The sequence below is a fragment of the Triturus cristatus genome, chromosome 1_2 (assembly GCF_964204655.1).
Source record: "Triturus cristatus chromosome 1_2, aTriCri1.1, whole genome shotgun sequence".
Taxonomy (NCBI): domain Eukaryota; kingdom Metazoa; phylum Chordata; class Amphibia; order Caudata; family Salamandridae; genus Triturus; species Triturus cristatus.
Window position 1 is genome coordinate 152,909,085 of NC_140580.1, and position 14,607 is coordinate 152,923,691.

At 46.5% G+C, this 14,607-nt stretch overlaps 1 protein-coding gene across 2 annotated transcripts in view; it reads right to left on the reverse strand.

Moving 5' to 3' along the window:
• Positions 1–14,607, reverse strand: part of ACSL5 (acyl-CoA synthetase long chain family member 5) — a 206,023-nt gene that overhangs the window by 122,610 nt on the left and 68,806 nt on the right. For both annotated transcript variants that reach the window (XR_014961055.1, XM_085603410.1), the window contains exon 3: positions 6,966–7,074. Coding sequence is in view for 1 of the 2 variants with exons in the window: in XM_085603410.1 (XP_085459536.1) it covers positions 6,966–7,074 (109 nt within the window). In the remaining variant the exon portion in view is untranslated. The remainder of the gene's footprint in view (positions 1–6,965; positions 7,075–14,607) is intronic.

Below are 14,607 nucleotides of genomic sequence, written 5' to 3' on the forward strand. Positions count from 1 at the left end.
CTTAGAGAAGTGTGTGATGTTTTGAAGGGAAGTGGTTTAACGTTAAAAGGGAATAAGTATACATTCTTTTGCAAATCTGTTGAGCACTTGGGTCACACGGTGTCCAAGAATGGTGTTGTTCCAAAAAGATTTCTGGTGGATGCCATTCTTAAAGCCCCTGCTCCTGATAATAAGGAAAACCTGTTATCGTTTGCAGGACTTTGTGAGTATTACAGTAAATTCATGGTAAATTTTGCTACTAAGATGGAACCTCTCAGGGAACTCACAAGAAAGAATGTGGAATATCTGTGGACTGACAGACAAAAATCTGCCTTTGAGGAAATTAAGAATGAGATTGCCCATGCACCTACTTTGAAACCCTTTAGAATGAGTGCTCAATGCATTGTAACTCTGGATGCGAATATGTATGGCATTGGTGGCTTATAATCACAAAGGTGTGGTAAGGAACAGTGTAATATTACTTTTGTTTCGCGCACATTGTCTGATGCTGAAAGAAGATATGCAGTTATTGAGAAAGAGCTTTCAGTGTGTGTTAGGGCCATGGGGGATGCAATACCACTGCTCGGATTGCCAGACTTGTCTCGTAACTTCAAGAGTATTTTTTTTTAGTGTACTACGTGCCAGGACGCAGTAATGTGATGGCTGATTGTCTGTCACGTCTACCTATGACTGACATGACTAACAAATTAACTGGTATTGAAGAGGACGTTGTACTTGCTGTATCTGATTATGTTTCTGATGAGTTCAAGAGATTACAGAAGAACAAATGGACGAAAGATGATGCAGATGACAAACTTTTGGAAAAGTGAGATGACCATAAAGGAGAAAGGTGCAAGAAGAACTTGTTCCATTTTTTAGAATAGCTGAGGAATTGGTTGTAGAAAATGGCCTTGTTTTCAAAAATGGAAAGTGTATTCCTCCTAAAGGTATGCAAGTTGACATTTTGAAGTTAGCTCATGAAGGACATCCAGGCATGTCTTCTCTGAAAAGACTCATACGCACCACGTTCTGGTTTGGATAGGATGGTGGAAAAGGTTGTAAGGGAATGCGCTGTTTGTGTCAACAGTGAGAAAATGTTGAAGCCTGTTCCAGCTCCTCTTCAACCTATACCTTGGCCTACCAATACTTGGCAAAAGGTGGGTTTTGACATTTCGGGACCCTTTCAAGGGCTTCGTTCTGATTGTCGATTAGCCTTGGTGCTGGTTGATTACCATTCGAAATGGCCTGAAGTAAAACTAGTGCCTCATGCCACATCTAGTGCCATTAATAAATTCTTCAAAGATATTTTTGCCAAGGAAGGTTATCCTGAAGTTGTGATATCTGATAACGGTACTTAACTTGTGTCTAGAGAAATGCAATTTATTTTTTCTTTCAGTAATATTAAGCATGCACCCACTGTTTTATACGAACCACAAAGTAATGGACAAGTTGAGAGGTTCAATAGAGTCCTTATGGAGGGCATCACTTAGGCACGTGGATTTGGTGGCTTGTGGAAAGACAAATTGAGGGAGAAATTGTGGTGGTATCGCATTACTCCTCAGACCACCACTGAGGTCAGTCCTCTTAGGTTGCTGAGAGGTAGACCACCTATATCCAAGTTGTGTCCTTGGTGGTTCAGGAGGGAACAGACTAAATTTCAAACTGATGTGAAGGTTCAAGAGATCAAGGACAGAGTCCAAATGAGGCAAGATGGGGTCAAGAAGTTGTATGACAAAAACTGGAAAACGAAGGGGCTCATTACGATGATGTCCGCCCGCCATCATTGCAGTGCTGTGACCGCTCGCCAGACATGCGGCCGTCCCACCACACATATTAGGATGCACCCGCCACAATGGCGGGCGCATCCTGGGCTTTTAACATTGCGGACGGTGCTGCTGGCTGCAGCTCCATACGCAATGTTAAAAATGCTTGCACTGCATTTCTCTGCACCACGTGATAGGTACCACGCGGTGCCTGCCATTTGCTGCATGGAAATGCAGGGGGGTACCATGGGTACCCCCAGTGCACTGCCCGCCACCCCACACAGAGGGGTCCTGCAATGGGCCCCCAAATCCAGCCTCCGCCTGTCTTTTTGAGGCAGGATCACAGCTGCAAAAAGACAGGCGGAAAGGGATTTCATAATCCCTACGGCGGTGCCTGCAAGGCACCACCTCTGCCCTGTGTCCTGGTTCCGCAAGGCGGGCGGAAAAGGACCGCCTTGCGGAACCGTGGTGGACAGACATTCCATCCGCCGCGGACACATTGGGATTCCCACCGCCATCCTAATTTGGCGGTGAGAATTTCCTGTGTGATGGTGGAAGGACCGCCACCGCCGGGCTGGGGGGTATGCAAAGATTTGGTAGAGCTATGAAGATCATCAAGGTTTATGGCAAGAGTGTAGTGACTCAAGATGGGATGGTCTGGCATGTGATACGTGTGGCTAAATGTAACCCAGATTTCAATGAAGAATTTAATGATGCATCGTTCCTGAGAGTGAATTTGGGAGAACAAGTCAGCCCTGATGTGCAAGATGCTGATCTAGCACAGAATGACTCTTTTTTGGGTTTAGATGTATCTGGTGGGGTAAGCTCTAGAGCATGGGTACTCACAAACTTTCTCTCAGGGGCCAAATTTACAGTGTGGTTTGTGGCCGAGGGCCACACCGGTGGGGGCGGGGGCAGTGGGGGAGGGGGCGGGGCTAGAGCAAAAAAAAAACTGTCACCATGAGGTTGAACACAAGCCCCTGCAGCGGACGCCTTCGTCCACTGAGCCACCAGACCCGGCATACACACATCTCTATCTATCTATCTATCTATCTATCTATCTATCTATCTATCTATCTATCTATCTATCTATCTATCTTGCTCGCTCTGTCTCCATCCCTACCTCTATCACTCTCTCTCTATATATCACTCTCCCTCTCTCTGTCTCCCTCTCTCTCTCTCTATCTCTCTCTCTCTCTCCCTCTGTCTCCCTCACTCTGTCTCCCTTTCTCTCTCCCTCCCTCCCTCTCTCTCTCTGTCTCCCTCCCTGTCTCCCTCCCTCTGTCTCTGTCTCACTCACTCTGTGTCTCCCTCCCTCTCTCTGTCTCCCTCCCTCTCTCTGTCTCCCTCCCTCCCTCCCTCTCCCTCCCTCTGTATCTCTCCCTCCCTCTTGTCTCCCTCCCTCTTGTCTCCCTCCCTCTCTCTGTCTCCCTCTGTCTCACTCACTCTGTTTGTCTCCCTCTCTCTCTGTCTCCCTCCCTCTCCCTGTCTCCCTCCCACTCCCTCTCTCTCCTTCCCTCTCCCTGTCTCCCTCCCTCTCTCTCTATCTCTCTCTCCCTTTCTCTCTGTCTCCCTCCTTCTCTCTCTCTGTCTCCCTCCCTGTCTCCCTTCCTGTGTCTCCGTCTCCCTCTGTCTCACTCACTCTGTGTCTCCCTCTCTCTCTGTCTCCCTCCCTCTCTCTCCCTCCCTCTCTCTGTCTCTCTCCCTCCCTCTCTCTGTCTCCCTCCCATCTCCCTCCCTCTTGTCTCCCTCCCTCTTGTCTCCCTCCCTCTTGTCTCCCTCCCTCCCTCTGTCTCCCTCCCTCTCTCTCTGTCTCCCTCTCTCTCTGTCTCCCTCTCTCTCTGTCTCCCTCTCTCTCTGTCTCCCTCTCTCTGTCTCCCCCTCTCTCTGTCTCCCTCTCTCTCTGTTTCCCTCTCTCTCTGTCTCCCTCCCTCCCTCTCCCTCTCTCCCTCCCCCTCCCTCCGTCTCCCTCCCTCTGTCTCCCTCCCTCTTGTCTTCCTCCCTCTCTCTCTGTCTCCCTCCCTCCCTCTGTCTCACTCACTCTGTTTGTCTCCCTCTCTCTCGGTCTCCCTCCCTCCCTCCCTCTCCCTCCCTCCGTCTCCCTCCCTCCGTCTCCCTCCCTCTTGTCTCCCTCCCTCCCTCTCTCTCTGTCTCCCTCCCTCCCTCTGTCTCACTCACTCTGTCTCCCTCTCTCTCTGTCTCCCTCCCTCTCTGTCTCCCTCCCTCTCCCTCTCTCTCCTTCCCTCTCCCTCCCTCCCTCTCCCTCCCTCCCTCCCTCTCTCTATCTCTCTCTCTCCCTCCCTCCCTCCCTCTCTCTATCTCTCTCTCTCTCTCTCCCTCTGTCTCACTCACTGTGTTTATCTCCCTCCCTCTCTGTCTCCCTCCCTCTGTCTCCCTCCCTCCCCCTCTCTGTCTCCCTCCCTCCCTCCCTCCCTCCCTCTCTCTCTCTCTCCCTCTCTCTGTCTCCCTCCCTCTCTCCCTCCCTCTCCCCCTCTCTGTCTCCCTCCCACTCCCCGTCTCCCTACCTCTCTCTATCTCTCTCTCAATCAGTTTGTCTCCCTTTCTCTCTGTCTCCGTCCCTCTCTGTCGCCCTCCCTCTCTCTGTCTCTCTCTCTGTCTCCCTCTGTCTCACTCACTCTGTTTGTCTCCCTCTCTCTGTGTCTCCCTCCCTCTCTCTCCCTCTGTTCTCTTTCTGTCTCCCTCCCTCCCTCTCCCTCTGTCTCCCTCCCTCTCCCTTCCTCTCCCTCTGGCTCCTTGTCTGTCTCCCTCTCTCTCTGTCTCTCCCTCTCTGTCTCCCGCTCTCTGTCTTCCCCCTCTCCCTCCCTCTGTCGCACTCTGTCTTCCTTCCGCTGTAAACTCACCCGCTGCTCTCATTAGCTGTTGCCCCCCCCTCACCTCACCCTGCTGTCCCTGTCACCTCATCCTGCGCTGAGACAGCTTCCCTGGAACACACACAGCCGCCGCACCAAAGTACTTCACAGGTCTTTTAAAGACCATTCACTTGTTAATGAGGCTTTGTTGAATTTCACCTCTTCTTAGCGCCCCTGTATCTCCACTCAAAAGCACCCCTGCATCTCCACTCAATCAGTGGAGATGCAGGAGCGCTAAGAAGAGGTGAAATACAACAAAGCCTTATTAACAAGTGAATGGTTTTTAAAAGAATCGCCCGGCCCCCATAGCTCCGCGCTGCTGCAACCGGCGATATAAAAAAACAGAGGTATGTTGCCTGCAAGGTCCGCGGGCCGCCAAGGAAGGCTTGCCGGGCCGCTGGCGGCCCGCGGGCCGTACTATGAGTACCCGTGCTCTAGAGAATGTCTTGCTGAAGAATCTGTAGCATCTAGAGTTAAGTTGGGGGTGCGTGTAAAGCGTTGTCCAACCAGATTTGCTGATTTTGTGTAATTTATTATTCTCCTTTTATCTTTTATGATCACATCATGTGTAAGTATGTTCTTTGTATATAGTTGTAATTCTTCCTTTATTTGTAAATATTTTGTAGGGAAAAGGTGTGTTATATCCTCTGTTTCCTTTCTGTCAATGCCTATGTCATATGTTTGAGTGATGTAACTGGATTCTCTCATGGAAGGTTGGAATGCTGGCTTTCATTCCTTTCGAGGTGGTTGGTGCTGTAGCAGGGTACTGTGCTGCAAGGAATAAAATCATCTTTCAAAATACACCTGCAGGTCTTATTATTGGATTTTAGAAACGCATTATTGAGATAGCACATGAAGACCATTGGGGTAGGAGTATGACCAAAGGGAAAATCCGCAATGATTATTGGTTTCCCAGCATGGACACTATGGTGGAGAAGACAGTGAAAGAATGTTTTGATTGCAGCTCCAGCGACAAAACTAGAGTCACATGCAAGACTCCTCTCCTTCCTGTGGAAGTACCTTCAAAGCACTGGGACGAATTGGGTCTTGACATCATAGGGCCATTAAATATTCTCAACAATTCCCAGGGATTCATGTTTGAGCTGATAGACTATCATTTCTATTGGATGTCTACTAAGTCAGTCACTACCATTAACACTTCATCTCTTATTGAGTTCTTAAAAGAGATATTTTCAAAAGAAGGTATACCCAGCATAGTGGTCACTGACAATGGAGTAAAGTTTACTTCTAATGCGATGACACAGTTTATGGAGAATTTGTCCATTACACTTGTTAAATCCCCCTTTTATTGCCCAAAGGCCAATGGGTTAGAGAAAGGGCAAATATAATGATTAAAGACACCATTCAGTTGGCCCTCACCTCACATGAACCCATTGATGAAGCTTTGAGGAAAATGCGTGGTCATATCATATCATTCCCAATACAATCTCAGAAATATCTCCATTTGTTTCTCTTAAAGGGAGAAATCCAGGCTCCAAGTTGACTCCCAATTGGCTTAATGGAGGTTGCCCAGTTTGGGTGTACAGAAGCTCTGTCATGGACAAGATTGGTCGTCACCAAAATGATTACAAAACTAGGTCGGACCGGAAATGGGGTACTGTCAGTAGAGATTGGAGAGAATGTCAATGGGTCACAATCAAGCGACCTAACCCTAATCACTCAAAAATATCTTTGTCCTCTAAACCTGTGAGAATCGAGCGTGTAAATCGCAACTCTGTGGTTTTAGAGGATGGGCGTACATGAAGTATGGACAATGTGGCTTGTTGTTCGGGTGGGTTAATTCCTTCCTCAATGATGGAGGGGCAGAGGATGGAACAGTGTTGGACTCAAATGGGTCTAACGATGTCAGAGTTCGACGGCCTCCTCGTTGGCAAGCAGATTTATGAAATGTAATGCCTACTTCATTGTTGATAAATGTATTACTGTATGCTTATTTCTTGAATTTCTTCTCCTATAATTCCTTTGGGGTTTTGTTAAAGAGTATTGTTTCGATTGATAAAGAGAGATGTGTTGTATTCTAGGTAAATGGTATATTCCTCGTCCTCCCCTTTCCACCTGCCCCCCTTCCTCTTATTGGTTTGCCCATTCCATAGAAAGTTCAGGTGAAGCTCACGTCGGAATGTTGGTGTGAGCCACCTGAACGGTCGGATGTGTGAGGATCTCGTTCTAATAAACTCCTTACCTCAAGTTGCCTTGGAGGAGTAATTTCAACAGTATTGCTCCAAAGACTGCTTTGTGCAGATGCATGGTATTTATCAGTTTATAAAACAGCTCTTGGGATTCCTCTTTGATTGCAGTGTGTGCTTGCACATGGATTCGAATGACTGCTTACCTGACACTCGCTTCCCTCGCTGAAAAACCTCATATAGCGTCTTGGCATCTTCGTAGTAGTAGGACATCAGCTTGTCATCCTTTGATAGGGCACATCTGCGAGCGCCACCCTGCATGGTATAAACATGGGAAGAAGTGTAAAGTAAGAGTCCCATGAGGGGAAGACCTTGACATACAAACCCTACTGGACTTTACATACATGTGGGAGAAAGGGAAATTGAAAATGAATAAAACATCTGCAGGAGCAAAACATCTAACGTGAGCACTGGAACACTTTACAACCCCAAGCAAAATGGTATTGTATTTAACCCCAGGTTAATGGTTTTGTTTAGACGGTAGTTGCACGCCAGGCTGGGATGTGTGGCTCTTGGTTGCAGGTTCTCTCTCTCTCTCTCTCTCTCTCTCTTCATCTGTGACATGCTAACCCTATCGTTAATGCAACCATTATCATACAGCTCACCTAAACTCTTACCTTAGGCCTGGACGTCCCCCAACCATAGCTTCAGTGCTAGCCCCGTTCCTAGATCCACCAGGTTAGAGCAGTGTGAGGCCGAGCTTCTGCACAGGTCGCAAGCCGGGTCTGTGGTGTGATACCTCACCCCAGCAATGGGAATTTCACCAAATACGTTCAGATAACAGGCCGAATAATGCGCCTGAATACTGCAACCTGTCGATCTCTTCACTGTTCTAAAGTAAAGGTGATTGCTACTATTTTAACAGATTTGGCTTGACTGTTTAAAGGCACGGGGCTGCGTCCCTTTATGTTCAGCCTCATCAACCATTACCTGAAGTCTTCGTGGCTTGGAACCGAAGTCATAACTCCGCCACATCAGACGGTCATAGAGGAGATTTACTGAGCTGCAGGAGCTTAACGGATCCCCTGCCTCCCAACCCATGCTGGCAAACATGGAACGCTGAAGGCAGAGCACTCCAGTGGAACACGTGACGTCATAAGAGCATGGGTGCTCACGTGACCCTGGGACGTAGACGTGACATCCAGGTAAAACACAACAGCAACCAATCAAGAATGTAAGCAGAAGTATTCTGTGGCGCTGAGAAGAGGCTAATTTTTTTGGGGGTTCTTGGTAAAACACAGCTTCTATAGGAAGGAGGACGAGGTTTCCGTATACGATTTTTTTGTTCTCCGAACCTGAGTGTTGCCAGCGCTCACCAGGGTGATTAGAGAAAATATAACAGATACCGGGCATGGGGCAATTAACCTAAAAGTAAAGATAACGTTAAAGAAAAAGACCCACGTCCACAATTAATGTCTACCGAAAAAACTACTATATTTGGGCTATCGTAAGAAAAAAGCGAGTGGATTAGCAATCATCTGTCAACGCGTACTTTCGTCAATCTTGACGGCAGTCAGAGTTGTTGCTAGTCAGTCCTGGCATAAGTAAGACCTCGAGTTAGTTTTCCCTGGAGCTGCCAGATCTTTCACGTTCTGAGGCCTATTTTGCCTGTAATGCGGCATACGAGCACAAACCTGCAGCTATGCACAGGTGCTACGGACGATAAACCACATGATGCCCGTTGAGTGATCATGCCTGGCTTAGCATTGGGTAAGATTCTGGGCTTTATTAATGGTCCGTCATATAGTACCCCTAGCCCCAGATTTGTAGTAAAGCCACATTTTCTCTGATGTGGCTAAACGTAATAGGAAGGGCCACAATTTAAGCAGCTATGAGTAACAGAGGTTGCCAAAAACTTTTGCAAGTTTGACAAAAACTGTAATGTTATACATCGCTTTACAGCGTTAAAACACTATGGTGCATGGGTGAGCCTGCAGTGTCTAGTAGAGTATTTGTATTCGAGGTACACCCTGAAGTACAAATTCCTATGTATAGAAAACCGCCAAAGTGTCAGACATATAAGGTGTGCGCTTCAGTGTAAAGCACATATTTCACTAGACATTAGATTGGTGCAAAGCCAGATGATGCTACTTTAGCAGATCTTTGTACCAAAACCTATATTTTTTGCACTGTTCAGTCCAGACACACCCCCATTATATGATTTAATAGGAGGTTGTTGCACTGTGGTTTTGTAGCTGCACGAGGATTACATTCTGGTGCAAAATAGCTTTTGTAGGCAAATGTTGATTGTTGCTGCTGTTTGTGCTGCTTTGCATCACACAGGTATCAACACAAACCCATAGTGAACTCGGTCCCTGTAGTCCAAACATTTCATGTCACTACAGCAGGGAACGCCATCAGTCTCCCAAGAACATGATGTCACAGTGGACATCTTTACTGAGGCAACTCCAGGTCTACGCTGTAAATGTCTAGCTCATCTAGAATAAGTCGTAACTATAGTTAGTCATCTTAATGTGATGTTTCCCATTGCCTTCGGCAAGGGATCTGATTTGAACTTTCTTGGTAATACTCAAGAGAGAGTCGCATCCGTATCAGACTCTGATAAAGCACATGTGAAAAGCAGTAGCGCCTTCTGTAAGGGCTTCAAGGGGCTCACATTTGGGAAAGAAAAGGATAAACTATAAATCAGTATAATAATGGGGAACAATATGATATTCATTCATTCATTCATTCATTCATTATTAAACTTCATTCAAGTTTATATTAGAATCATAAAAGCACATTAAAAAACATTATTTCTCTTGCAGGGAAAACAAACATTTGCCTTTATGGTGGTGAAGCTCCATGTACAATAGGGCCTTCGTTTTTACTTTATTCTGAAACAAACTCCGATTTTGGCGCTTTGTTTCCGAAGAACCAATATACATGATAACTGGGCCAAAGAAACATGGCACCTTCACAGCATTCATCTGTGCTGTGATGCATCAGCTGAACGGGCGAATGTACTGATGTCACAGAGATCCCAGCTAGGTAGGTGAGGATCCCCAGGTATGGTGTGTGGTCCTTACCCAGGGGATGGAGCCCAACCCCGCCATTATTTGGCACACTGCTAGGGCACCTGCTGGGGTCTAGATACCTCCCTGGCCTCCCAGAGTGTGGATGGTGGACAGGCTGGTAACACATTCACATGAATCATAGTTTTCGATGCACTGAGGGATACAGGCTTCTCCCTCTGAAACCCTGCGAACGATGTAACTGAGCTGAATTTATGGTCTAATTTGACTTTTTGGAACAATTGTTTTCAGGATTTCTTCCAAGTACTGCTTTTTTTCAGATAAAAAATCCGATGCAACTTCTTCTTCATGATTACTTGCAAATGCTGAGGTTTTGTCTGGCCTAATTCCTTGTTCCCTTTCTGTTCTCTGTTCAAAGCATAGGACCAGGGCAGGCAAACAACTGCCTGTCAGACTCACTGCTGAGCAGGGCTACTCTAGATGTCTTTTCAGAGCACATTTTGAAAAGACCACTCTTTCCTCAGAGAGCATTGTTAGAGGTAGGCGAAGTTCTCTGCAGACATGAGAAAAACTTCTTTAAAGATGTACATTTTAAAACACACTGGCATTAGCTTTCCCAGGCTTGGAATCTTTTATGAAATTAAGAAGTTGGGATTGCTTCACTGCTAATGTTATTTAATGGCATTAAATAGGATTTACCTTGGTCTGGGCAAAGGGAGTTTAGTAAAGAGAAATATAGAGAATTGTGCTCAAGGTGAACCCGCTGTGACAAACTCCAACTCCAACCTATTCAAAATTCTTGCCCAACCTACTGCACACAAACAACAAACTAATCCTGGAGAGTGAGGGGTCTTTAACAATAATGCTCTAACATGTGGGCACTAAAACTCGGTTCAATTACAATTCCCACTTCTGGGCTAAAGGGACAGGAGAGAGAGCTGGAGCATGGACTGGCTAAATATGTCTGCCACATAGGGTCCAAGAGAATCTCCCACCCTTCCTATACTCATCTGTCAATAACACCTCCACCTCACAGCCATGATTCGAGACCCAAAGATGATGATCAACAATATACATTCCTTCTGTGGTATTTTATTAAAAGATACCACTATCTTAAGGATAGTTCTGTCAGCACATCACCCAGCATGCACGTGCCCCAGGAACAGAAATAGAAAAAGGCGAGGGCGAGTAGTTAGCGGAGGTCTGTGCCTTCTTGATTAAAGTGTTGTAGAAGGAATCATTTCCAAAATTCTTCAGTGGGTTTCAAACATGCTGTTTATCCATTTTTTCGTGCATAGAACAAGAACAGCCGACACGTGTTTCGCCCAAGTGGCCCATTGGCCGGGGGCTTTTTCAAGGCAGATTGGATGCAAAAATGATAATAAGACAAATTAAACATAAAGGAGTGAGACGGACAGTAGAAATGAGAGACAACAGTGAAGATATATTCAGTGAGCAGTTAGTAGCAAGGGAGGGAAGGTCGTGAAGGGGGGGAAACAGGGAAAGGTGGGGGAAAGACATAGACAATGAGCCGTAAAATATATCGTAATCAGGTGATAACAGGATTAACACAGATTACACATAAACAGGAGTGAGACGGACAATGGAAATAGGAGAGAACAGTGAGGATATATCATAACAGTTGGATTGCGAGGGAGGGAAGCCAGTGGAGGGGGAAAAAAGAGAGGGAGTGAAAAAGAAATGGAGGGGGTGAGACATAGACGGTGACCGGTAAGATATATCGTAGTTAGGTGGTAACAAAGGAAAGAGGGCAGAGAAGGGTGAAAGGAAGCAAGGGCATGGACGGTAAGAGGTAGGAGGGTAGTGCAGAGGCGAGAGAAGAAAGAAAAAGTGCAGTAAAAGATTAATATTCAATAGTCATTGTTCAACAATCATCATATTTCACAAAGTTTGACTGAAATTCATCATCTATAGTCTGAACGTATCTTGGCAAAGGTGTAAACACATATATTTATATATAGCACATATAGTATTATTGTCGTTTCTGTTCTAATAGTCATCAAACGTTACATTTCATGGTGGGAATCGTGCAATTCAAACAAGTATTCGAGTACACAATGTAGCACGTCATTGTTTTCACTAGCGGATGGAAATGATACAAAATAGAAAACAGGGGCGGGAAGGGAACACGATAACATGAGTATGAAAAGAGAAGTCTCAAAATTCAAACAACGGTAAAATGTAGAGAAAAAGAACGTAGAGAAAAACCACCATCAAATAAAGTATTGCGCTCACCAGAAAGTTGTGATATGTAATCGTATTCCTAAAGTCAAGAGACAGGATATCATTGTACGAGACGCGATAGAAGGGAATAAGAGACAAGGAGGCCTATTAAGCATAAAATAATAGAGATAATAGTAATGGTGGCCGGGGAGTAAAGGTACTACTGCAAATAACACGGAAGGGTAATCAATTGCATAATTGGCGAGGGCGTCTGCACCTCTTTTTGAAAGAGGATTGGTAACCTTTCTGGGGTCAAACCTCACATCCAAGCAATGACATGAATCTATAGAAGCTCAGAGAAGGATGGAGCTCTTCTTCTCAGTTGGTCATTCAGACTCAGGTGATTAATTGTAAAACCTTTACAGATCTGTGGTAATAATCAATGAGACATTGCTCCAGTAGTGTATCACTCATCAAGTTAAATTTGTTGACCAACTCCTAAGGTAAGCAGAAATATCAAACCAACTGGCAGTAGGAAATAGCACTACAACAGTACAAGCTTTTACAATGAAAAATATATATGAGCTCTTTATATTGTGGGATAATATTGTGACATGAATAGAGTCATGATACCACTAGCTAGAATTACAGGACAGCTCCCCACACAAATCAGTTACAAAGCAACTTATTATTTGGGCACTGTTATTATTAACAAGAAGAATGACCAGGGTGATTCATCTAAATGTGGGCGATTGATTTTGGTCTCACCTACAAAGAACTTGCGCAGTTGTTTTTAAATATCTAGGGCCCCATTAGGATGACAGGTGGACTTCAGTTCGCCCGCCACCATAGCGGTGCTGGGACCGGCCACCAGGGGTTCGGCAGTCCCGCACCGCCAATTAGGATGCGACCGACACCCTGGCGGTCGCATCCCGTATCTTTATCATTGTGACGGATGCTGCTGTAAGCAGCACCCGCCGCAATGCCACAGAGTCATGTTGTGCATTGCCAGGCACAATGAGACAGGCACTGTGCGGTGCCTGTTACCTTGTTTATGGCAATGAAGGGAGGTACCATAGGTACCCCCCAAGTGCAGCCCCGCACCCCTAGGGGGCCCGCAATGGGCCTCCACAGCAATTCCCGCCTGCCTTTCCATGGCGGCATCACCGCCATGGAAAGGCCTGAACCGCCAGGCATCATAATATGGATGGCGGTGCCTGGACCATATTGTGCCCGAGTCCCACCCGCCGGCAATCGTGATGATTGCCGACCGGCAGAAAAGCAGCGGACGGACTTTCCGTCCGCCGCAGTACCCCCCGCCATGGTAATATGGTGGGGAGTAAATGTGGTTGTGATGGCGGGCGGATCGCCACCGCTGGCCGGGCGGGGGCGATCTGCCCGCCATCATAATGAGGCACTTATTGTCTAAAATACCAATACTTGCAGTGAGTTTTGGGTCAACCCATATCTTATCTTTAGGTGGCTTGCTTGTCAAACTAATTTGCTTGCTTCTTATTCAATGTACTTTTGTTCCTTTTGTTGTGTTTATCCTTCCCTGCAGCATAGTTTCGTTACCATCTCTTTGATTGGATGCCTTGTTTCCAGTGGTGGCTCATCATTTGGAGGAGTAGAGGGGCTGGTTCACACATAAACACCCACTTCCACTTATAAGTGCACACACATACTCAAACCCACCCATCCACAAGCAGATACACTCACAGCCATCCTTTAACAAGCGCATATACATACTGCACCCACCCACCCACAAGTACACTCACTAACACTCATCCATTCACAAGTGCACACACATACTCACACCCACCATTTACAGGCACACACTGGCACACACCCATTCACCACACACGTGTGCAGATACACATATATTCATAGTTACACAATCACCCAAACATTCAATATGCCCTTACTGGGCTGCAGCGGTGACAGCAGGGCCAGCGGGTAGCGATAGGAAGAAGCACAAAGGCCCAGGTAGGAGTTTCAGACTTAGGGGAGGGAAGGGAAAAATGAAAGCTCTGCTGGCTGCTCTCATTGGCTAACTTTCTCAAGGGTCAGCCAATGAGAGAAGGACCTTCCCAAACTCATCACAGAGTGGGTTGTGGTCAGCGAGATTTGCTGATTTCACCCCACTCTTTGTCGAGCTGAGAAAGAGTGGCTTGAGGTGCCATTGATAATCAGTCCTGGGCACTTCAGGGCTTAAACCTGAGGTACCCAGTGCTGACTCTATCAGTGACAAACCCCTGGTCATGAGGGGGATATCCTAGAAGGCTTTGCTGGGCTGATGATGTCACTGCTCTCAGGGCTGTGAAATCTTCAGCCTGGCAAACTTTGGCTCAGGAGCCAGGCGCCTATACATTAGAGCATCTAAGGTGCCTGGCTGCCTCACCTAATATGGTGAGTGTCTGTCAGGCTGACGTTTGCTTAGAAAAAAGTAGAGGACAGAGCCTAGTGCCCGTAATGACAGGTCGCCACTGCTTGTGTCTTTCCACTGATTACATAGATGGAACTACTGTTTTCTTTTGCTATCAGTACTCCATGAAAGTGCACCTGTTTTCTTGCTATGTCTCTGGATTGTACTGTTTCCCAATCACAGTTCTACCCCTTCACTCTTCCC